Source organism: Eleutherodactylus coqui, chromosome 2, assembly GCF_035609145.1.
Source record: "Eleutherodactylus coqui strain aEleCoq1 chromosome 2, aEleCoq1.hap1, whole genome shotgun sequence".
NCBI classification, from domain to species: Eukaryota; Metazoa; Chordata; class Amphibia; order Anura; family Eleutherodactylidae; genus Eleutherodactylus; species Eleutherodactylus coqui.
Window position 1 is genome coordinate 295,129,190 of NC_089838.1, and position 24,845 is coordinate 295,154,034.

Genomic DNA, 24,845 nt, shown 5'->3' on the forward strand with positions numbered 1-24,845 from the left:
ATCATCGGTGACCCCAAGGATGATAGGGCTACCGAGTCTTAGCTGATCCAGTTCGGCTCTATTGTCATCCCATGGATGCCCCAGTTACAATGGAAAACTGAAATAAGAAAAAATGGCATTATGAATGTCCCCGGGTGGTCTTATGTGACATCATGGGGGACATATTGGGCAAAAAATATAGGAAAGCAGGAGTTAAAAAATTATAGAATAAAAGAGATATATTTATCAAAAAGAACAAGTCCACTGCCAACGTCAAACTAAGCCGCCCTGTAGTCCAAAACCACAACAAAATGTGGAACGCAGTCCTAAACTCTTGCTCACGACCTGAAGGTTGTGGGTTCAATCCCTGCACGGTTCAGGCAACCAGTTCACTGGTGACGGTCCGGCTCCGCTCTGTGCATGCGCCGACTGGCCGGTAGCCGGCGCATAGCAGAGGATGAAGACGCTGGGAGTGGGTAAGCTGCAAGTCTCTGCAGGGGCATGGGACCATATCCTGCTGCGAGAATTCTCGCAGGGGGATCTGACCCGGCCGTCTGCGGGCGGCCTATGTCACAAAAAATGCTGCAAAAAGAATAGAAACAGGGCCATTTAACCACCATGGGCAAAAAATCACTAAAAGGCGACTGGTCATTCTGAAACACTCCCGTCATTACGGGGTTTCTCTCCCACTAGTGTATCATGTATCCACGTAAGGCCGTATTCACATCTGTGGTGGAAGATCCATTCAGAGCGAAAAAGTCAGGCATACAGGATTGCATTTGCGTGCAGCCAAAAAAATACGCACTAATTGAAGCGGCTAAATTAATGAGTTCCAGGTGTTTTTTCCTCCGCAATTATGTCATGTTTTGCGAATCTCCAAGCACATTTTCCACGCATTTGCGCATCCCCAGTGACTTCTACGTGAACTTTGGCTGCGCAAATATGCAGGAAAATAGAGATTGCCGCAGGTTGTTTTTTTTTGCGCGACTGAAATGTGCTGCAAAAATACACACATTTGAACGAACTCATTGAAATTAATGGGTCCGATTCCCTGCGTATTGCGTGCGCAAATTTTGCGTGCCCAAATATGCTTGTGTGACGCAGATCTAATAGTTCTATTACACGGTTTGACAGTTGCTCAAGTAATGGCTCAAATGCGTGATTATAGGGGACCGTGTAATCACAGAAGCCGTCCAGGCTAGTGAGCGAGAATTGCGCACTTGTTGAAGCTACTCGGTTTTCAGCTCACTTAAAGGGAACCTGTCACTGGCCTTAAGTACCATAAACTGGCCTAGGCGTTCTTCACACGACCGTATTTGTGCGCAATACGCAGAGAATAGGGACTATTGATCCAATGGGTTCATTTTTTGCCCGTACGCACGTAAAAAACTCTCGACTTTTGAACACATTTGCGCACCAAAGGTCCCCACAGAAGTCCATGGGGGGTGCACAAATACGCACTCAATACCCACGGGGAAAAGAGCCCATTGGGTTGAATAGCCTTTAAAATCACGGCACGGCGAGCGCAAAAATTACAGCAATATGCGGTAGAGCGCATTGTTCATGGCTCCAATGCGCTGCGTTTACGCAAGCGTCTTTCGCATGTGCTCATGTGAGGTGGCGGGGAGCCGGTGCTGGATTTCTCCAGTTTACTGGTTCCCACTGCTGCGATCCGCGCGCCGGCCGACAATCTGACTTATATAGGAGAGCGCGTTCGCAGGGGAAAATCACCCATTCCTTTGGGCTCATTCACACGACCGTGATTTAAGCACGTATTACGTGTGCGACGCACGGCCACATGGTGAATGGAGTCAATGAAAGTACATGGATTTTCATTAATCCGTTCACATTAGCGTGTAAACCTAGCGTGTAGGTATGTACGTGTAAAAGACCCCAGCATGCTCTACTTCTCACATTTGTAACGCCAAAAACGCGTTGCACACGCCTAAAAATCGCGGGTAAACAAGTGTGCTGTAGTTTTCACTGACCCACCCGTATAAATATGGCCCAATTTAATGGATTGGTCAATTTTATAGATTTTTTTTTTTTACACTACTACTTTTTCAAGATCTCTGCTTGCTGTCAGTGAGTGGAAACATTTTTATTTACAGAGGCAGAAAATGGCCAAAGCCCTGGCATCTCTCACAGCGGAAAGGTCGCCTCAGGTGAGGGCCAGACTTTTTACCTCATAGAGGATGTAATATTAGAATATAATCCCAGGAGATTAATATTTAACCCTCACTGACACCTCACTACATATATTAGCTCGGAATAGAACCCTGGGGTTCCTTATCCGGCTCTGCTACACTGAAACAAAGCTCCTCCTGACATTAAGCCATGGCGGGAAGGGCTAAAGTCCGACCACAGGCCACAGCACGGCGGACAATAGCGCCCAGACTGAGCTGTAGCACAGACTAGCCGCCCCACGTGGTGCTGTGCTGGAATCTCAGCTCTCTCCTCCCACGTTGCTAGGAGACGCTATCCCCTCCTCGTTCTAGAACGCATTCCGAAGTAGCATTTACGCTTTCATTGGACAATGGAACTTAGAGGCGTGCTCAAAGCCGTGATTTGTAACTCCGCCCCCTTCAGCACTGTAGTTTACTGGGAAAATATGCGTATAATGATAGAAGGGTTATAAACAAAGAAGGCGTGAAAAGAGGCGTGGTCTAAACAGAATTCAAGGCGGTGATTGGGGAAATGTCTTTTCTCAGTGTTTGCTGATTGGTTTGGAGTTCTGTACGGGGCGTGGCTCAGTCTGCGCTCGGCTGACTCTAGCACTCCCCCACATTAGTGTGGCTCAGTCACCGGACGAAAGAAGAGCTCCGGGTTTGGAGGCTCCCCCGGGGAGGATTGCAGCATGGGGCGGCCGGGGATATACGGATTCATGTGGGTCTCTGCGGTGTTGCTGAGCTGGGGAGGAGGAGGAGTCGTCTATGGTGAGTATAGTGTGCCCGGGTATCCACGTAGGCATGTGTTGGTATGGCTGGCACAGCATGTCATTGTGTTGTGCGCTCACACTGCATACACGTCTCTGCTGCTCTGCAACTTCATGTAAATCCCTATGGAACCTTTGTAACAGGTTCCTAATCCCATAAAAGTGGCGATCACCGATGTAATTGCCGAAAATGGAAATCGGTGCAAAAAAGTTCCGCAAAACTTACAGGGCGCAATTAAAAAAAAAGTTATTCTGCCCGTTTTTTGCACAATACGCATCTATATCCCTGCTCGGCGCTCCTGCGTAGCGATGCGGGTGACCTTTCCCAGTCGATGACTGGTTTTAAGTTTCCCACACATGACAAGGCGCAGAGATTTAGCAGGACCCTATGGGCAGGAAGTCATTAGACACTGTATATAGGGGCTGCTGTGCGCTGGGGGTCAGCGCCTGCATCTGCTCAGGTGATCCATTAGAATCTCATACGGGGCTCATCTCCGATTTCCTTTCCTGCAGGTGTTCATCTTCATTTTGCACCGTTAGACCTGTCAACCACGGTGGGCTCTCCAGCTGTTGTGGAACTACAACTCCCAGCAAGCTTGGGATGGGAGTTCGAGTTTAGCATCAGCTGGGGAGTCGCAGGTTGTGTTTGGAGTTACTACTAAGCGGTCCTGGTGTGACGGGTTTACTGTATAATCCCATTTATAGAGAATATATTGTTTAGGCGAGATGCGAAAAAAAATCTGCGTTACGTGTGCGCAATTTTTTTTTATACGTGTGCATCTCCGTATTCGGTTTGTGTCAGTTGTTTTTTTTTTAACTCCGTGTGCCATCCGTTTTGCATGTCCACAAAAAACGGACATAAGGCCAATTCTATTTTCTACATTTTCGCACGGATGGCTTCCGTGACTCAAATGGGCGATTGCTGTCGGTAAAACCGATCAGATGAACGCCAGTGTGCCGGAGGCCTGGCAATGTTTTTTTTTTTATTCATTTTTTATTTTTTTGTTTATCTTCGTGTCTTCTATTTTAACTACTGGCGGTAGAATGTGCGACTTTTTATAGCGCCTGTCTAAGTGTGTGCGATTTAAAAAAAAAAAAAGTTTGGCGGGTGCCGTTTTTGCGTTCTTGGGTGCAGTGGATTGTTTTTTCTGTGTTGCGTTCGTACACTTGGATTTTGACGCCATCGCGGTATATGGAATGTAGAGCGTATTTGTCATCCGTTTCGGTACCCAAAAAGTGTTGGTGGCCCCAGATCTGCAGACTATATGGCGGTTTTGCTGTGATAGCCGGTGGTCACATGATCGATGGTGCTATCGACAGTCCCGATTAGTTGCTATGTATCAATGTCTGCTGGCCAATGCCCGGTCTGACCCTTATTGGCATTTATGTAAAGGAATTCTGGGTGAGTCCGTCAAGTGTAACTGATGTGCAGATGTAGCAGAGCTGAAGCGCCATTGTTTGCTACATTTACTTGCAGTCCTGTGTCAAAACAAGAAGTCTGTTGAGATGAGTTGCTCGGCTCTGCTACATCGAATATGCTACAAGTGTGGCTATTGTCGAAAATCCCTAATTGGGCAACGGAGACCTTTTTTTTGATACATTGTTGCAGTCCACTAATTAACGTGTTTGCGTTCTGCTGATAAATCTCGACTCACTAAGCTCAGGGAGAGCGAGCGGATAAAATGGATAAAACTCCGTTTGTGATTTTTCATGTATTTTTGATTTTGGACTTTAGTCTGGGCTTGGATGCAGCTGGATGTGTGGGATCCTTTGTGCTCTATACATGAGGCTGCTCCTCCGTCGTACTGACTTTTTTTTTTCTTTCCCTCTTCAATCCCATTTTCCGAATTTTCCCACCCATCCCCCTCTGGTTCTCGCTCCCTCCTCTCCTTCTCCCTCAGGGCTGAGGGAAGGAGAGGGGGAGGAGGGCAGAGTGTAGTCAGGGAGAGAAGGGACTTTTCTTGTGTGATAACAATTGGGATAAGGGAGAAGGGGGAGGGGGGTAGACGCTTCCCAAACTGCCCCCACAAATCTGTCTGCTACCTCCTGCCGCTCTCTTCTCCCCCTTTCTCTTCCACATCTCTCACCTATTTGTTCTCTCTCAGCTGCTCGATACTTGTCTGCCCGCCTGTCTATCTTGTGTGTCTCTGCCTCCTCTCTGACCCCATTTTTCTTTGCACCGTTTTCCTCTCTGGTGCCCCACACCATACTCCCTTGGCATTTTTATCATTGTGCCCCCACCTTCCCCGCTACCCAGCTGCTCTCCTCTTCCATGGTTTTGGTTCTTATCTCGTGTGCCAACTTTTAAGTCTTAATAAGTTGGGCATAGTTTTTTCCCCCCGACTAGATGAGAAGCTGGGTTTGCCACATCGAAAAAAAAAAGCCCAGTTCTCGATGGTACAAAAAAAAGTTCTAGGTTTCTGACCCCTTTCTTGAGTTTTATGAAGTTCTGAAGAACATTTAAGACGTTTCCACCATAGGTAGACCATGATTGATTAGTTTTCAGTTGCCTCGGTCATCTTGGGAAGGTCTATGGCTAGCTCTGTGTTGACCATGATTGATTAGTTTTCCCGTTGCCATGGTCATCTTGGCAAGCTAGCTCTGGAACACCTCCGTCTTGACCAGATCACTCCTCCATTCCTTACCTACCTCCACTCTGGGTTGTCACCAGTAAAATAACTGCTTCATCTCAGTCGGTTTGCTTTTGCCCTCCTCTGGTGCCTGTTTTCATCTTCCTCCCCCATTCCACCAGGTTGTACTTGGTCCTCTGTTGATTTTAACCATTTTGTTGTCTCTGTCATCTTGCCCTTTGACCTCTTTAAAGTTGCTCACTCCCACTGAGTCTGTGGTCTTATCTTCATGACCCCCTCCTCCACCACTGTCTGCATCTATGAGTATGCTCCCCTGTAGATCCCCCACTTGTCTCACCCTTGCAGGCCTCCTCTTGTCTATTCTCACTCCTCTCTCACTTTGCCTTTCTTTTCTCCCTTCTTAGGCTCATGCCTGCAGCCGGGTTGGATTCTGACTGCGAAATCTTGCAGCGGAATCGGACTCTGTGCCCCCCCAGAGACCCCATCTGGCCGCAAATTCTGCAGCGACAATGCATCCATGGGCATTGGGCCTTTTTCTGACTCCGTCTCCTCTTTGGGCTCCTTATTATTCTGTAGGCTCTTGGTCTCCTATCGCTTTCCCTGACCCCCTCCACAATTTTAATCTAGTGCTCTTTCTGGCTGTACCTACTCTCTTATTCTTGAACTTTTCAGTCCTTCTTGTATGTGGACCTCTTTTATGAAATCTACCTACACTGCGCTCGAGTGGTCTTCTCATACCCATTTTGGCCTTCTTGCCTTGACCTACTGCTTGATATTTCTCCATCTCTTCTAGTTTCTCTCGAGTGATCATCTCTTTGAATACCATCTTCAAATAAATATTTGATATGTATTTTATAGAGCAGCCGTAGATAAGTGTAGTTTTCATGATGGCATGGTCCATGGACTAAGTCTGGTGGCATCCTGAAGGTGGTGGCCATACCATTGATGGATGTTTCTTGTTTGCAGGAACATCTGCCATCCTCATGTTCCCATCTCGCATTGTCTTTGAGAGAGGCAAAAACTTGGAAAGTCAATCTTTTAAGGGCAGAACAAACCTTGGCTTGAAGCTTTCATTTAATGGAAACCTTGTCTGAGTGATCTGGTCTTGATGGGTATCCAGTTGCCGCAGGTTTTATAATTTGCCTCATTGTCCTTCTATATGGGACAGTTTCCGCTTGTCGAAGACTCACTTCCAATGCCGTCAACTCTTCACATTCAACGGATTCGTAATTCTCCCTTGACAAGGATGAAACAACTAGAGCGTTGACTCCTATGACTTCTTTTAGTTTTGGTCTGGTCCTTGTCGCATGTTGCCCCGTGGCATTTCCTGTCGCTGTTTGTGCAGCCATTAGCGATTTTCATAAACTTCGGACTGATAAATCACGCAGCAGATACTTGTTGTAACTGTAGCACTGCCTTTCTTTTCCCAGAGTTTCTTATCTTGTGTTTGTCTGTTTACTTAAATGACTGCATACATTAGACTTATCTCTCGTGGGTTTGCATAGGCAGACAAGGCTGAAATGGTCATTTGTAATCCTGGAAAAAAGCCTGTTTGATCTCCATGCCTGTTCTTCTACTCTGTAGAAAGACTTTACTGGGTCTGCAGGTGCCCGCATATCTTGTGGTTTTGATATCATGGTTGAATAAACTGAAGTTGTATCAAGTTTGCAAATATTACCATCATCTCATTGTATTCTGCTGAAATTCAAAAAGTGAGGACGGGTGCGTTTTATAGTTCTTGGGATTTGGTCGGATTACATAAGTAGTAATGTGGGCCAAGTCTTTTTAATCTGGGCACTCAATGACTAGATCCTCAGATCCGACTAAAATCTATACTAAGGCCAAACTCGCATTCCCGTTCTCGAGATCCCTTCTCTTTTATGCCTTTTTGTTTAATCAAGAGGAGGATTGGATGTAGACACAAGGCAGAAGAGGATTCATTCACTAAGAAGAATCCTTGCCCTCTCGCTTGTGCCAAAATATGATCTTCCTTTCGATAAGACCAGAGTTGCTGGAGAAATCTATCTCCTTAATATCATGCGAGTCCTCAAATTTAGAGTTAAAAAAAAAAAAAAAATATCTGGTGTTTTTTAGCTCCGTGTAATTGGGTTTTTGTTGGCCAACGGTCACCCAATCTTGGCTTCCTAAGAATCAACGCTTTGAGTTGAGGGTTTAAATGGGGTTTTCTAGGCAAATTCTATTGAACTATCAGGATTGGTCATCAATAGTTAATTGCTGGGGACCCACCACTTAGGATCCCTGGTGATGAGCTGATCGTCTGGCCTGCTGTCAGTGCAGTGGGGCTGGATTTCGTCATTGGGGCGGAAGGGTGGAGGATCATAGAGGGCCTCACTCCCATTGAAATCAGCTTCAGGGTTGGAAGTGTAATAGCAGGCAGCACTCCCATTGCTTCCAATGGAAGTACAACCTTCTGATATTTCCATGTCAGGGCCCGCCACACTGACAGCGGGCTGGATGATCAGCTGATTGCTGGAGATCCTTAGTGGTGGGTCACCAGTGGTTAACTATTGATGACCTAGTCTAAGTATAGGTCTTCAATAGAATTAGCCTGGAGGACTCCTTAGGGATTTTATGCCACCATACAGGGTTTTGCCATGTTTATAATGTTGAGGTATCTCGTGACCACTGTTGGCCCTAGTCTTATTGTATGCATCCAAACCAATAGCTGAGGTTTTCTATGAAGACTTAAAATGGCCATAGACAGTAGATGGCTGTTAGCCGAACGCTTGCTTGGGATGACCGTTATCGTCCTGGAAGTGAGGTTACTGCTGCAGCCAATCAGAGGCTGTAGCATTGCTGTCCTAAACACCTGGCATCATGGCGCCTTGGACGTAAGCGCTGATGCCAGGAGAAAGAGCGGCGGGCTGCAACAGTCATCTGACTGCTGGTGACATTATCTGCTGCAGCAAATACAGGGAGCACAGAGAGGCTGCAGCGCTGGCTAGCGGCAGCAGATGTTGGCTAGTACAGCTCCTTTTCCTATATTGACACAGTGGGCACTATAGGGGGCATGCTATCCGGTAGCCGGACAACTGAGCTACAACTTCATAAAATATAATCTTAAGAAACCTAAACATGCAGATTAGTACAAGACGATCTGCTGACTCCCAGCTATTTGTAGGTCAGGAATAATAATGGGTTAGGTAAGTAGTTCGTATAAATATGGATACATAAATGGATCAAAAATATACATAATGTATTTGATCCCAAACAAATGACATAACCAAAAACGCATATCCTAAAACTTGACAAACCCATAAAGACATGATAAGATTAAAAAAATTTTTAGGGCCCTTTTACATCGGACGACTCAAGTGCCCGACAGCCGTCCCAGAAGTTATGATCCCTCAGTGAATGGAGACTAAGTGGCCAGAGATCGCTTCTGGATGCCCGCCTTCATTCATAACGCGTTTCTCCTGTCTTAATTTTGGGGGATGTCTTATTATACTTTCCTAGTAGACTCGGTCTGGGTCCTTCCGCTGCTCTCCGGAGCTCAGCGTGCTTGCTACAGTCCTTGGGTGCCCACAGAAGTTAGCTTCCTGGTTAGGAGATCTATAAATCTCACCTCCCAGAAGTGATGTTCTGATTGATTCATCAAATACTGCATTGATTGGCTGAGCAGTGCTTGAGAACCAGTCGCAGCTATTGCATTGTGGAGGCGGAATTTATGAATTGGCCAATCAATGCTGTAACTTAGCAAATTCATAAATCCCACCTCCTTGCAGCGGTGGCTGATCACACGTGCTCAACCAATCACAGCCATCGCTTAGTGGAGGCGGGATTTATGAACTTACGATGCAGTGACTCAGCCAATTCCTAAATCCCGCCTCCATGAAGCAATGGCGGTGATTGGCTGAGCAGCGCTCGAAGAACCAATCGCTGCCATCAAATCGGTTCATAGAGCACTGTATTGATTGGCTGAGCACCGCTCGAAGAGACAGCCATTGCTTTCTGGAGGCGTGATTTATGAATCCCATAACAAGGAAGTCCTCTTCTGTGGGTGGCCGAGGACTGCGGGAACCACATACTGCAGAAGCTCTGCAGAGCAGTGGGAGGGACGCGGACCGAGCCTGCTAGGTAATGTAATCATAAGATAGATAGAGATAAAATGTAATTAACTAGGGCTTATTTTCAGGATAAGACTTATATTTCAAGCCTCCCCGAAAATCCTAAAAAATCTGGGTGGGGCTTATTTTCGGGGAAACGCGTTAGTAAACAGGCAGTTTATAAATGAACGCTGCCTGCCTGTTTACACAGCCTGATCGTTGTTTGATTTTATGCCTGCAGAAACTTATCAACAACAGATAAGCGAGCAAATTATTGTTAGCTGCTGGCAGCATTTGCTCTGAACAATTATCATCCAGATTTGTGCTATCCAGCAAGAATCTGAACTCTGATCATAGCAGTCGTTATAGGGGTTATCCAGGCAGAGCATTGGGGTCGGAGCGGAAGCGCTACTCCAACCCGTGCAGTAGCTGGCGCTTGTAATTGCAGGCACAGCTCCCATTGATTTCAGTGAGAGTTGCACTTGTAATTACAAGCGCCGGCCACTACACAGGATTTGAAGCTGTGCTTCTGCTCCGACCCCGGAGTAGCCTGGTAGGCTCTGCTTGGATAAACCCTTTTAAACTTTGCCATCTGATGCATGCAAACTTATTTCGAGGCATGTGCCTATTAGAGGAGTTGTACCAAAGCAACTTTTATCATCTATCTATAGGATGGGTGATAGTCAGATCGGTGGGGGTCTCACAGCTGAGGCCCCCATTAGTCCTCCTCTCCTCATCATCATTGCAAGCTCCTGCAGTGATGTCGGATTGGAGCAGCGGTCATGTTAGTGGCGCCATTCATTTTAGTGGAACTGGCAGTCTCATTGAAAATGAATGGAGCAGTGCTTCATTAAGTCTCCTCACCCAGAGGGTGGATTGACCCCGCAGAGAGATGACGAAGACAGAAACCCTCGCCAATCGAACTTTTATCACCTATCCCATAGATAAGTGCTAAAAGTTTTTGGTACAACTCCTTTGGCGCGTGTCGTACTCTAGTGTATGTTAGACTGACACAGCCCAAATCTAAGTAAATCCACCCCATAGGGTAAAGGTGGAAAATGTACAAATCAGATGACTCCGATAGGCAGTGTCAATTTATAACTTTATCATAATCAGTTCACAGTGATCTAAACTGAGTCATTTCCATTCAGAGATTATTTTTTCAGATTCACCCCCCCCCCCCCCCCCAAAGGAAAAAAAAAATCCATTGTATGATCGCACTACCTAGGCAGGAAGTTCTTAGCTTGACTTCAAATTACATACCATGCATTTCATAGATAACTTCTGCATTTGTTTGGTAAAGTAATCCTGATGGCCTAAATCCCCTTGGTGAGAAAATAGATTAACGTGCCGCTGTGGTTTTTAGAAAGCCTTTTTTTTTTTTTTTTACCTAAACTCTTTAATTGAACTTTTAGGCTTGCTTCAAATTTTCTCCCTCTGTTGCATACAGATCCTCTTATTATTCTACTCCTCCCTTTATATCTGACCACTAAGCCAGATAAGCTTCTGTATCTATTTCTACATTCCAGAAGTGACCTCTTCCTAATATAACTTCAAAAACTTCTCCAGTGCTGCACCTCAGTTATGGAATGTCTAATCTCGCTGCGGTATACAATACAGGGTCCAAGCAAAAATTGTCATAATGTTTAGAACAGTCCTCGTATGATGTCCTTAAATTGCTTTTAGACATTGTGAGCGCTTTTTTTTTGTTTTTCCATATCTCCCATAGACTTTAACGCAGCCTACTGGCACTTGGTGGTCAACTCTGGCTTGCAGCACCTTCATGCTCGATATCAGTAAGTGGTCTATCTCTGTGGTCGAGCACCGCTTCACAGCCTAAATGTACGTAAAGGGGCTGTCCGACCTTTTTTTTTGTAATTGAGTCCCCGCTACCCCAAAGTATATTTCACTTACCAGTAGGTGACCCTGGATGTCACTGAGTCGTCTAACTGTAAACATGTCTGTTTCTGTTCCAACTATGGACATACGGACAGAATTCAGATGAAAATCCCTAATGCCCATGTAATATAGGTCTAACAGCTTCTAGAATCCCGCTGTTAAACATGTTACATAAGAGTTTAGCCCTGTTACTGTCACATCAACTCCTGCAATTCACTCCTCCTGGAAGCGGGAAACTACCAGAATTCTAGATTTGGATTTAGCCCTTAATGGGGGTTCCAAGTCTCCAAAAAAAGCGCCAAGTGCAGGGAATTGGACAGAATATCAAATTATACGCTTTTCGGCAGTTAGTTGTCCGGCTGATCCGGCACAACCGCTCCATTTCCTGATGCTCTTGGTGCGGTTCTGTGCAGATCACATGATCGATACAGCCAATCACTAGTTGGCGTGTGACCACCTGAGGCCACTCAATGATAAATGGCACATGACCACTGCAAAAACTTCCAGGACTGGGGCAGCTGTGCCGGAACAACCTATTTCATGCCCTTAGCTACCTTTTTGAAAGTCTCAGAAAACCCTTTAACTCTAGGTACACACTACCCGTGTGCGCGATCTATGCCCGAGAGGCTCTGGCGCAATTTGCATCAGGCAGCACATGGACAAGAGTCCATGCGCTGTCCAATTTTACACAGAGACAGCGCGTTGATATGCATTAGCATGTCCTATTTCTCATCTAATGAGCCTTATGTGGCACAGAGTGTTAAGGCATCAGAAATGCAGTCCTGAGCGCTTGTTAACGACCTGAAGGTTTCAGGTTCAATCCCCGCTCGGGTCAGGTAGCCGGCTCATGGTCTTCCATCCTTCCGAGGTCGATAAAATAATACCGGTAACTTTAAACTGATAAGAAAATGAATTAGAACTGAAACTACAGGATGAGTAAAGCTTTACAAAAGTCCTCAGTGTTGGGTATATTATGGACTGTTCTAAAAAGTGGAGTTTGCTTAAACGTTTGTTTTATGTAGCAGTTGGACTAAAGTTGTAGCAAAGTTGTTCTTCCATTATGGGCAGATTTTGTTGCAAAAAAAAGGGAGGAGCTTTAAAGTAGGAGGGGGAAGTGACATTTTAGGTGAGTGGTGGGGATTTTTACGTATATTGTAAAATGTTCTTTTATTGTTGGCAACATGTAGCTTTCTTTATTGTGTCAAAGATTGGCTTGCAATGTTTTGCAATACTCATAAAGTAGTAGGCTACCTTGTTAAATCTTCACCTGTCCCACCTAACATCTGCGTCTTTACAGAATATATGATGTGAATGAGTTTATAGCACTTACATAGTCTGTAGTTCTGTATAGGGGTTTACAGTTTGAAAGAGAAGCCTCAATGAGGTCTCCACTGGTGAGACTCCATCAGTAATGGTTCGTATGGTGGCATTATTCAGCGAGGATAAGGAAAACATGGCTGCTTTCTTCTAAAAACAGTGCCATATCTGTCCACAGGTTGTGTGCGGTATTGCAGTTTAGCTCCATTCTTTTCAGTGCAGCTTAGCTGCAATACCCGACACAACCCATGGACTGGTGTAGCAGTGGTTTTATATCCTGGAAACCTCTTTAGACCCGGCTCACACGAGCGTGTCGGGTCCTGTGTGCGTAATACGCTGTACCAAGCTGTCATAAGCGGCCATGTTGATGCTCACACGACTTGAGTGAAATAATGCGATTTCACCCCCCCATGCACTAAACTAGTACAAGGTGATGAGCGGCACACAACCGCTACGCAATGTCATTGTGTACTGACCGTGTGCCACGCACATATATCTCACAGCCTGCAAGATATGCTCATGTGAGCCCAACCTTTTCCTATTGGAAGAATGATTGTGGGCTATACGTGATAACCAGCAACTTTTGTTCTCGTAGTAAAATATCCATCGTGTCAATTGTGTTCTATGAAATATCACTTTGTTTCCCAGCCTTACATTTATAGAGGATATCTGTCCATGTTAAGCCAACCATACATGTAAAGATCGAAATTTTCTTGAAGGGTCCGACCACCACTAATTCTACTCAAATGTAGTATTTACATGGTCGTGCCACGTCCACTAGAATGGGACACCCTCTTTGCAATGACTCTTCATTCTGGCTTACAGTGGACGGTTCTCTGCTCTAACTGTCCTTTTATGACGTCATTATGCCCTAGTTGAGCTCATGGACAATGGTTGCCCTGCTAAGGTCGGTTTCAAATCTGCTCTGGAACCTTAGTTCGGAGGTTTTATTGTAGATCCGGCACACAATACCGGAAGAAGTAGCGCTGCATGCAGTGCTTTTTCTACTGGTAAAATGCTGGCAGCTCCGCACAAAACCAGATGGACCCCATTGTAGTCGATGGGGTCCATTCGGCACTGTTCGGTTCCATTATAAGACAGATCCGTTCGGCCAATGGATTCCCCTTTCCTGCTCCCCGAATGGAGAAGGAAGCTGGTACCCCTGCTACAGATTTGAAAGCGGCCTTATTGTGAATTGATATACCTATGGTAATCTAAAAGTCTAAGCTCATAGGCTCACACCTTTCCCGGCGAGTGTTTTTGATTGTGAAGAATATCACAATGTATGCCAGATCAAGGGTAACTTCTATGGCCAAGTCTACACACCATTTTCTGCTAGGTAGTACTAGATAGAGATGAGCGAATATACTCGTTTCGAGTAATTACTCGATCGAGCACCACGATTTTCGAGTACTTCCGTACTCGGGTGAAAAGATTCGGGGGTGGGGTGGGGCGGCGGAGCGGGTGGGTAGCAGCGGGGAGCCCTCCCCCCCCCCCTCCCCCCCCCCCCCCCGAATCTTTTCACCCGAGTACGGAAGTACTCGAAAATCGCGGCGCTCGGGTGAAAAAGGGGCGTGGCCGAGTAGGTTCGCTCATCTAGTACTAGATGCTGTCCTTACTTGTTGACCGGCACAGAATACTAACGGGCTACTGTGGGACACTGATATTCTTCTCCGAGCTTGTTGTTGGGTATTTAGTATTGAAGTTATGGGTTTGGGTTGCTCTCTTGGTCCTTCTACTGAAGTTCTTATCGTTGGCCACATACTATAGGTTGTAACACTGTATGTGCTAACGTATGCCACAGCAGTGATACAGTAAAATTCCTTCAACCCACAACCCATTAATCGAGAAGTTCTAAAATCTTGCAAGACTGGAAACCCAAGCCTAAGCAGAGATGACCCATTCTAAGATGTCTCCTTTATGATCTTCCCAGAAATAAGATTCTTTGACCATCCAATAACTTGGGAACATTTTAGATATAGAAATATGAAAAAGTACAAAAGTTGAGTTGCAGTTCTAAAAATAAACACTCTGTATACGGATATTATTAGAATCGCTTAGGGGAAAGAAACAGTTGGGCAATGGTACTTCCTCTTTTGGTTGGTAAATACAATAAAGGGGTAATAATATTTTATTTTGCCTTTTTATCCATTTCTTGTGCCAGATCCTGACTGACGGGTATATAACGGGTATCTTAAGAAAAGCAGAACTAGCTGAAATGAACCAAGCTGATAAAGTAACTGCTGGATTTCATATGCCGCGGAGGTTTAATATCTAATAGGGACTTGGACATTGGTCGCAGTGCCATTTAAAAATATTTAACGTTGTTAAGCTTTGTTGCATGTTGCAACTTTTTTATGTTTTTTGAAGGAGTTTAAGTTTCTAGTAAAGTAGGTCATTAATAGTAAAAAGGGACAAAACACCCTAAACTTTCCCAGGCCAAACTGGAAATGGCCAAATGTAGGACAACCTTGGTAGATGTTGGTGGCATATTGCTAGGGTACGCCATTAGTATCTGATTGTTGAGGGTTAGATCATTGTAACCCCAAGTCATAATGGTATCCATTTCTGGTTGGCTCGTCTTGGACTTCTTTCTACTTGCGTATTGGGCTCATGCGGTTGCCTGGAGAAAGCCTAGTCGAACTGACAAAAGATGAAATGGCATCTTCAGGGTTACATAGCCTTGCTGATTGGCAGTATGCCATCAATGACTATGCTGAGACAACCTATTTAAGGACATACTTACTGGCAATGGTAGGTGGCCTCCGTGTCCCACTTTGGAGAAGTATTTAGCATTTCCATGAGCACATGTTCTGTATAAAGCAGATTTTTCATGCCAAAGAGCAGCTGGCTTGATTCCTGAGAGGATCATTTTCGATGTTCCAGCTACTACTTTCTGTAGGCATACGGTGGAGGCCCTAGAAAAGTGCCCTATGAGCTGTCGTCTCAGTCATTGATCAGAATGTGCCAGAGGAAAGGTTTTGTGCAACATCTCTCCTACCCCCTCCCCACCTTTCTTTTGAAAGAATAAAAGTAATGTATTCGACCATCTTGGCTGGGATCCATACTGTTGCCCGGTGCCAGCTCATCTGATGTAGTATGGGCGCCCCACGTTTTCGTTTTGTTCACTGAGCGCTCCGTTAAGCATTAGTTTCCATGACTACTTCTCTTGGCTAGGGCAACTCAATCTTACTTCCCGCTAGTCATTCTGAAAACACCAATAACATGCATGAATAAACGTATTAATTGACTGACTCCTTCTTGGATCTATATCTCTCTTCTGTTTTAAAGGCTGACTTCACTTAAAATCTAAAAGATTTAACTACTGGTAACTCCCAAATCTCCTTTCTTCCATGACTTTCACTGGGGACCAGGAAGCTGAGAGATACGTTGTTTGGTGGGATCCATGAGTTGCTCTAGTTGGCCTTGCACCTGCCTCAGAAATGGGGGAAACTTGGTGGTCACCAGTGGATTTTTCTCCAGTAAAATAATGGCACTCCCTACAGTCAAAAAAAAAATAAAAAATTTTTTGTTCCTCCTTGACGAAGCAAGATGCTATTTTTCTACACTTTTTCCGAGACTGATGGAACAATATCCATTGGACCAAAGTCATTGGATTGTTCCTGCATCTGAATCTTCAGAACACCAAAATAGTCTCAGCTGCATTAAGATGATAGAGTGCAAGTTACACCTGGAATTATCGGTCGTAACTTGGGTTGGATAGCACACGGACACCCTACTCTATCCGTGTGCTATCCAATACGCAGGAGAGTGGACATTGCATGTCCTACTGTAGTCTGACCAAAATTGGACACACTGTGGTTTTTATACGTGAAAAGCCCCATTGATTTTAATGTGTTCGACTTTGCTCAGTTACAAACTCGGACAGATCTCGCATCTAAAACTTGCCTGTGTCAATAGAGCTTTAGGCTAGTAATTCGGGCGCAACTTTTATCAGACAACACACAGACGGCCGTCTGTGTGCAACTTCACGTGCATTACTTGTACTGGTTCTCATCCGTGAAATGGATGGTAATAGGGCTTGCCACGAGGTTTTTTCACACGTCTTGGGAACCACCTCAGTTGAAGTTCTAACAATGGCTACATTGGTTGTCGCCTAGCTTTTTTAGAACTTGGCACAAGAACAGCTCAAACTTGAGTTTACTGTCAATATGTTTGGTCCTTTAAATGGATTATATAAAAGCAGGCATGAGGACTGCCCCAGGGTAAAAATTATTGGGACATTATCCATAGGATCTATACCTACTCACACACTCCTTTTTACTTCATAGGGCATTAACGGGGCCTTAACTTGCCTTAGTTATTCTGCGACTGCTTAAGGTGGAGAATAGGACAACGTTAGGGGTGCAGTATCCTTGATCCCAACGACACTGAACTGTAGACCTTCTGACCACATTTGCTGGAGACCCATATGAATCTTTGGGATCTACATGGAGCTTTACCATTTTGAATTTAATGAACACTTTATCAGTTTAAAACTCTATCGACAGCCCTCTTGGCTTGATCTGATACATTCAAAGGACCCAAAAAATGCCCAGTAAACGCAAGTCTTGAGTTGTTCTCTTGTCAAGTTCTAGAAAAGCTAGGTGACAACTAGTATAGCCGTTATTACAACTTCAGCTGAGGTAGTCGCCAAGATTTTTCCAGAACCCTCAAACATTTTTGAGAGCTCCACCCAAAATTGCATTGAAAAGTAAAGGGCCTATTTACATGGGATGAATGTTGGGTGAACGATGCCCAACACTCGTCCCCACACGTGCTAGCTCTTGTGCTGCTGCACAAGAGTGAGTATTGTTGGCTCACAGCGGGGCGGCAGGAGGGGATTTTTTTTTTTTCCTCCCCGTTTTTCCCCAGCCTTCTCCATTCACTTAACATAGCGCCCGTTCAGTACTGAACAACTGCTATTTACCCTGAACGCTCATCATTCAGCCCATCGTTTATGCAGCCTAAACAATGGACGATGAACGTTCAGTGTAAACCGCAGCCGTTCAGTATTGAGTGGCCGCTATGTTAAGTGAATGGAGAAGGGCGGGGGAGAGCAAGGAGAGAAATCTCCTCCTGCCACCCTGCTGTGAGCCAGTGATACTCGCTCCTGTGCTACTGCACAAGAGTGAGTATATGCGGGGGATGAGTGTCGGGCATCGTTTGCCCGACATTCGTCCCGTGTAAATGGGCCTTAGTTTTCTGGAGGAGGATATTTTCAAACAAGATTCATTACAAAAGAATCTGAAGGTTACGGTGGTTGGTAAACTTGCGAATGGCGTTTAAGGGGGGCCTAGACACCATTCTTGAGTGTTAGATCACTGATTACGTCAGAAGGGTCGTTCCAGGAAGTATTCAGATTGCCAGATTGGAGTTGGGAAGGAAGTTTTTTTTTTTTTTTTTTTTTTTTTAAATGAGGAGTTTTGACTTTTTACCTCATTGGGGTTTTGTCTTTCTCTGGGTCAAAATTGTGGGATTATAGGCTGGACTTGGATGCACATGCCTTTTTGCATACTATGTATGTCTTTTGGAGAGATTTTACTTAATAGGCTTATTGGGGGATGTATAGGGAAATCGTACTCCAGTTGGTGTGTACTTCCTAGTGATAAGTAATGAGATGGTGGAGTATATGTGATAGTCCATGATACAACCAAGGATTTCTCTGACAAGGCCACCTTTGATTCTAGACCAGGTTTTCTTGGGATGTTTTTTATTTTTTCCAATGCCCTTCTATAGCCTATGTATATCCTCCTTCTACCTACCCTCTAGAAACGTTTCTCAACTTCAACCCCCAGGATTTCCTTAGTATAGCACAGGTGTTTGCAATGGACAATATCTTTTTCACTAGAATTTTTGGGTGATCCTCTCATAAAGAGGTTTGAGTGTACATCACATTACGTCTGTCCTTGGTGTCAAGTCTTTATCGTAGATCAGGCATATGATTGGCCTGGGGCCTCTGTACAGCTTATCACCATTTCCTATATACCTAGCATCCTGCTTGCTGCCTTTAGAGGAAATAAGCCATCGGTGAATACTAATAGCTCTGAGCTGATGTTTCAGGAAATCCAGTCATCGTATTTTAATTTTGATCGTTCCCCCTCTTCAGTACATGACGACGACTGTCACCGAAAGCGGGAGGGCCTTCTAAAAATTGAGTAACAGCTGCCTTCCTGTTACAATCTGCCTTCGTTGTGCAATAGCCCCGCAAGCAATTTATTACACACGATCGCATTTATTCATTTATTTGCTGTGATATTGACATTCCCTGGGGTGTAGGATGTTGCTTTGTGGGGCTACGGTCCCCTTAAGCAGCCGGGGACTCTTGTAGGCCGCCTGGAGATGGAGGGCGGATCTGAGGGCGAGGGTGATGCCAGACTGGTGTTTTACAGCTGAGCAGAAAAGAACAATTCGCATTGAGTTAGAGACACAGGCTTATTTTTTTCTGAAGCTATGCACACTACAAGAATGCAGAATGTGTACCTTTCATATGGAGAAGAGTACGGGTAAAGCTATACGTTTACCCAAATGTGTTCTGCATTACCAGACAGTCCTAGAAAAGAAGAGTGCAAAATGAAATGGCCCAAAAAAATCCATAAAATTAGTTTTATAGATCTTTTTGGTACTCCCATGGTACAGCATATTTGATAAATGGGACAATTTTCCAGCCCCGTTGATGCCGAGTTAAACTGTATTTTTGTTTTTTTGGTCATTGGCTTGTTCTTTTTGAAATTTTCTACACCCTTATTAATTGTAGGTGATCATCTTTACGGATGATTCACCTCCATTAGTTCACCTGGGTGGTTCACTTTAAAGAGCCTTAGTCACCTACCTACATGCATGTTGGGCCACCATATTGCAGAGTGACCTAGTATGTAAAGGAATGTGAGATAAACGGTAATTGGTTGTAGCTATAAAGCACACAGTTCCGGAATGATTACAGGTTTCGCATAATTTTTCTTTTTTTTTTTTTTTTTTTTTTTTAGAAAAATCTGAATAATATGGCAGCCTGAGAAGGTGATAACATGGGTGTGACTACTGTTTTTCTACAGGTTGGCCATGGAAAAGTAGTCGGCACCACACGCTCTACTGAAAGTTGGCCAAAGAGAAGCCGTCTCGGGTTCCCTGAAGGCAAAGAATTCATAATATGGCTGATCTGCATGCAGACAACAACTTTCTTTGTCCTGTTGTGCTTTATTAATCAGATTTTTGTAACACATGAACTCCATTAAGACAGTGGCTATACTACAGTGATGAATATTGGTTTAACGAGATGATGATGGGTCCTATATTGTGTAGGTGGCAGGTTTGCTTACTTTTGCACTGTACTTTCCTCGAAGCTGCTACTTTTTTTGTCTTCTGAGTCAGATGTTGAGTCGTCGCTGGTAGAAGCTCATTAGTGTGGTCACCGCCCTACGTGGTTTTATTGCTTCATTAAATAAGAGTAAAACAAAAACGCCAGTTCAACCCTATTGAGATTTCAGTTTAAAAGGTTTTTTCGGGACATTCTTATATATTTATTTTAAAGGGTTAAAATGAAGAAAAATGGAATACTCCCCTATCCTGGTGGATCTCTGTGCCACACAGAACCAGAAAGAAGCGGTGGGTCACATGCTGTTCATTGTGCACTTGACCACTCAGCCACTCGCAGGCTTTGGCGACCATAGAAGAATCACCGTTGAAGTCTGAGTGGTTTAGCGGTCACGTGCACAATGAACGACTCGTGTCTGCCCGCTGTTGCTTCTGGGTTCTGTGCGGTGAGCATTAGGGTTGCTGCACTGGACTAGGAATATTCCATTTTTCTTTATTTGAACTTTTTTTTTATTTATCTCACGTGGCCCAACAATCTGCTTCCTCCCCATATTCTCATGGGAAGATGTACGCTGACCAGCAAGCATTTTTATACTAATAGCCGAATAGCTGACAAATGAGGTTTTGCGTGTTTGCTGACTGATTGTTGGTTCCTCTCTGTGGCCCAATTGTTGGGTGAATGAACATTTACAGCAATGCTCAGGCCTGATAATTGGCCCTTTATAAAAGGACAATTACAGGTATACTCATGGAGAACAGAAGGATCAGATGTGTTGAAATGTAAGCATGACCTACCCTTCTTTCTCCCGACCCTCTGCCATTAGGGAAAATTTGGGGCACCCTCATACACGCTAGACGTTCGTCTAATCCCGGAGAAATCTGTAAGTTTGGCCGACCTTCCTTTAATGTGTACGGCCACCCTGAGAGCCCTTTTCCACGGCACAATTATCATGCGAATAATCATTTGATCTAGTGATTTTCATGATACTTGTAGGTGTAAATGCAGGCAGCGACCGCTAAGCGATAAGGCGTTAGATTATCGCTACTTGAATCTTTCATGCGACAAATTTTATTTCTTTTTTTTGTTTTCTTTAAATCCTTTCGTGTAAACAGGTGTAACCATTTGCTGCAAAGAAAGCAGCGATGCATGATTGTAACTGCCCAATTATAATTCGGTGTAAATTAATTCCAAGTGAACGATATAAGATTGTCATTGGCATATGCATGCTCGCTCCAGTTACCGTGTAAAAGGACCCCAAGTGAGGTGTTGTAATCGGGTCAGACTTGACCTAATCTGACTGCAGTACTCAATAAACTGATTATGGGGAAGGATAGCAAGTCCTTCTATAATGCTGTTGCTTTGTTAGGGGTATGTTTTTGTACCTTTTTTACCGCTGCTGTATCTTATACATATAATCAGATGGTTATTGCCAAAGACATAAAAATATACTAATGGTGATATTTTCCAAGTGTCGTCCTGTTATAGATGTGTGTGTTTCCATCATGGCCCTGCTCTCCTCCTATAAACATATAAAAGGTTTCCATCATGTCCTCCCTACTCCCTTTTCTCCTCCTGTAACATATATATAAAGGTTTCCATCATGTCCCCCTCTCCACTCTCTCCTCCTGTAATATATACCGGTGTGTGTGTGTGTGTGTGTGTGTGTGTGTGTGTGTATATAAAGGTTTCTATCATGTCCTACCCTCTCCCTTCTCTACTCCTGTAATATATACCGGTGTGTGTCTATATAAACGTTTCCATCATGTCTTCCCTCTCCCTTCTCTCCTCCTGTAACGTATATAAAGGTTTCCGGTATTAGTGTATCTTGAAGCCACCAGAAGCTAGTGGTTTGGCAGGAAAAATGCCCCTGTCACACCCCTAGCTCCCGATAGGGTCAATAGCTGAAGGTTCTGCAAGCTGGTAAACTTCATTTCTGGGAGCCGTCAGCAATGCCACTGAGCGACTGTGTGCAGCTTACCAGCTGCCCCGGTTCCAGCGCTTTGGCCTGCGAAGTCTCCTTCTTCTGCACACTCTGTAGCCTCCCTGCTCTCCTCAGTTAGTGTGCCGGTGACCCATCTCTGCCACTGCAGCGCGCCGGTGCCCGGTCCCTGCTGCGCTCCTGCCTTTATGTCTGTTTGGCGTCAGTTACTTACACCACCCCCGGCGCTGTGTCCTCCCTGCGGCCGTATGGGGGGGTTGCAGCGCCGCCATCAAAGCCGGGTGGCGGCACTGTGGCCTCTGCCATTCTGAACACCTGTGTTGTTCTACACACAATAAGGGTGTTATTTTCTCAGCCGCTACTGGGGAAGGCCCTTTCATGTGGGTCACACACGTCCAGGGCGCCTTGCATCGTACGCACTTGCAGCGCAACGTTAGTAGCCTGCCAGGACCTGTAGGCAAGGCAGCTGCTCAGCCAATGACGTTCAATCTGTCAATCTTGACTCCACCAGGACTTTCTGGTGGCGTCAAGATACATTAAAACCAAGGTTTCCATCATGTCCCCCATCTCACTTCTCTCCTCCTGTAACATATATAAAGGTTTCCATCATGTCCCCCTCTCCTTCTGTAACAAATATAAAGGTTTCCATCATGTCCCCCTCTCCCTTCTCTCCTCTTGTAACATATATAAAGGTTTCCATCATGTCTTTCCTCTCCCTTCTCTCCTCCTGTAACGTATATAAAGGTTTCCATCATGTCTTTCCTCTCCCTTCTCTCCTCCTGTAACGTATATAAAGGTTTCCATCATGTCCCTCCTCTCCCTTCTCTCCTCCTGTAACATATATAAAGGTTTCCATCATATCCTCCTCTCCCTTCTCTCCTCCTGTAACATATATAAAGGTTTCCATCATGTCCCCCCTCTCCCTTCTCTCCTTCTGTAACGTATATAAAGGTTTCCATCATGTCCCCCCTCTCCCTTCTCTCTTCCTATAACATATATAAAGGTTTCCATCATGTCCCTCCTCTCCTCCTATAACATATATAAAGGTTTCCATCATGTCCCCCTCTCCCTTCTCTCCTCTTGTAACATATATAAAGGTTTCCATCATGTCCCCCCTCTCCCTTCTCTTCTCCTGTAACGTATATAAAAGTTTCCATCATGTCTTTCCTCTCCCTTCTCTTCTCCTGTAACGTATATAAAGGTTTCCATCATGTCTTTCCTCTCCCTTCTCTTCTCCTGTAACGTATATAAAGGTTTCCATCATGTCTTTCCTCTCCCTTCTCTTCTCCTGTAACGTATATAAAGGTTTCCATCATGTCCTCCTCTCCCTTCTCTTCTCCTGTAACGTATATAAAGGTTTCCATCATGTCTTTCCTCTCCCTTCTCTCCTCCTGTAACGTATATAAAGGTTTCCATCATGTCTTTCCTCTCCCTTCTCTCCTCCTGTAACGTATATAAAGGTTTCCATCATGTCCCTCCTCTCCCTTCTCTCCTCCTGTAACATATATAAAGGTTTCCATCATATCCTCCTGTAACATATATAAAGGTTTCCATCATGTCCCCCCTCTCCCTTCTCGCCTCCTGTAACGTATATAAAGGTTTCCATCATGTCCCTCCTCTCCCTTCTCTCCTCCTGTAACATATATAAAGGTTTCCATCATATCCTCCTGTAACATATATAAAGGTTTCCATCATGTCCCTCCTCTCCCTTCTCTCTTCCTATAACATATATAAAGGTTTCCATCATGTCCCTCCTCTCCTCCTATAACATATAAAAAGGTTTCCATCATGTCCCCCTCTCCCTTCTCTCCTCCTGTAACATATATAAAGGTTTCCATCATGTCCCCCCTCTCCCTTCTCGCCTCCTGTAACGTATATAAAGGTTTCCATCATGTCCCTCCTCTCCCTTCTCTCCTCCTGTAACATATATAAAGGTTTCCATCATATCCTCCTGTAACATATATAAAGGTTTCCATCATGTCCCTCCTCTCCCTTCTCTCTTCCTATAACATATATAAAGGTTTCCATCATGTCCCTCCTCTCCTCCTATAACATATAAAAAGGTTTCCATCATGTCCCCCTCTCCCTTCTCTCCTCTTGTAACATATATAAAGGTTTCCATTATGTCCCTCCTGCAACATATATAAAGGTTTCCATCATGTCCCTCCTCTCCTCCTATAACATATATAAAGGTTTCCATCATGTCCCCCTCTCCCTTCTCTCCTCTTGTAACGGTGGCAAACCTTTTAGAGACCAAGTTCCCTAAACTGCAATCGAAAACCCACTTATTCATTGCAAACTGCCAATATGGCCATTTACATAAGACTATTATCGGATGTGAGCGGTAATTGTGCAGTGTAAATGCAAAAAAATTGCTCATTATTCATTTGAAGTTTGTTATCGCTTACTTTTAGGGCTTGCTGCTATGGAGCGTAGTTTTTTTTTTTTTGTTTTTTTTTTCTTTTTTGTTTCCTTCTCAGCCTTTTCAAACTTCACCCAAGTTTGAAAAAAAACAAACAGTTAAGATGGGTCCTGACCTATCTAACTACGTGCGGGAAAGATAGTGCAAGTCCTATCTTTTCTCTCCCATACTATTGACTGTCGAGAATCCCAGTAGTGAAAGTGAAACCATTGAAATCAGTGGTTTTGTTTCGTCCCGTTATGCAGCTATGATTTTCACAGCCGCCTAACGGGGCAAATCGTGCCCATCTGTTTAAGCCCTCAGTTATTATAAAAACGATCGCTGGCTTCTCATTCCGTGTAAACGCTCCCTGATTAGCGCATTACATGGAAGTTGAAGTTCTGA

At 44.6% G+C, this 24,845-nt stretch overlaps 1 protein-coding gene across 1 annotated transcript in view; it reads left to right on the forward strand.

The window, feature by feature from the left end:
* The first annotated feature begins 2,785 nt into the window (after nt 1-2,785).
* LOC136612728 (neurogenic locus notch homolog protein 3-like) overlaps nt 2,786-24,845 on the forward strand; it is a 79,614-nt gene continuing 57,554 nt past the window's right edge. The window contains exon 1 of the mRNA XM_066593346.1: nt 2,786-2,915. Within this exon, the coding sequence (XP_066449443.1) occupies nt 2,837-2,915 (79 nt within the window). The 5' untranslated portion in view covers nt 2,786-2,836. The remainder of the gene's footprint in view (nt 2,916-24,845) is intronic.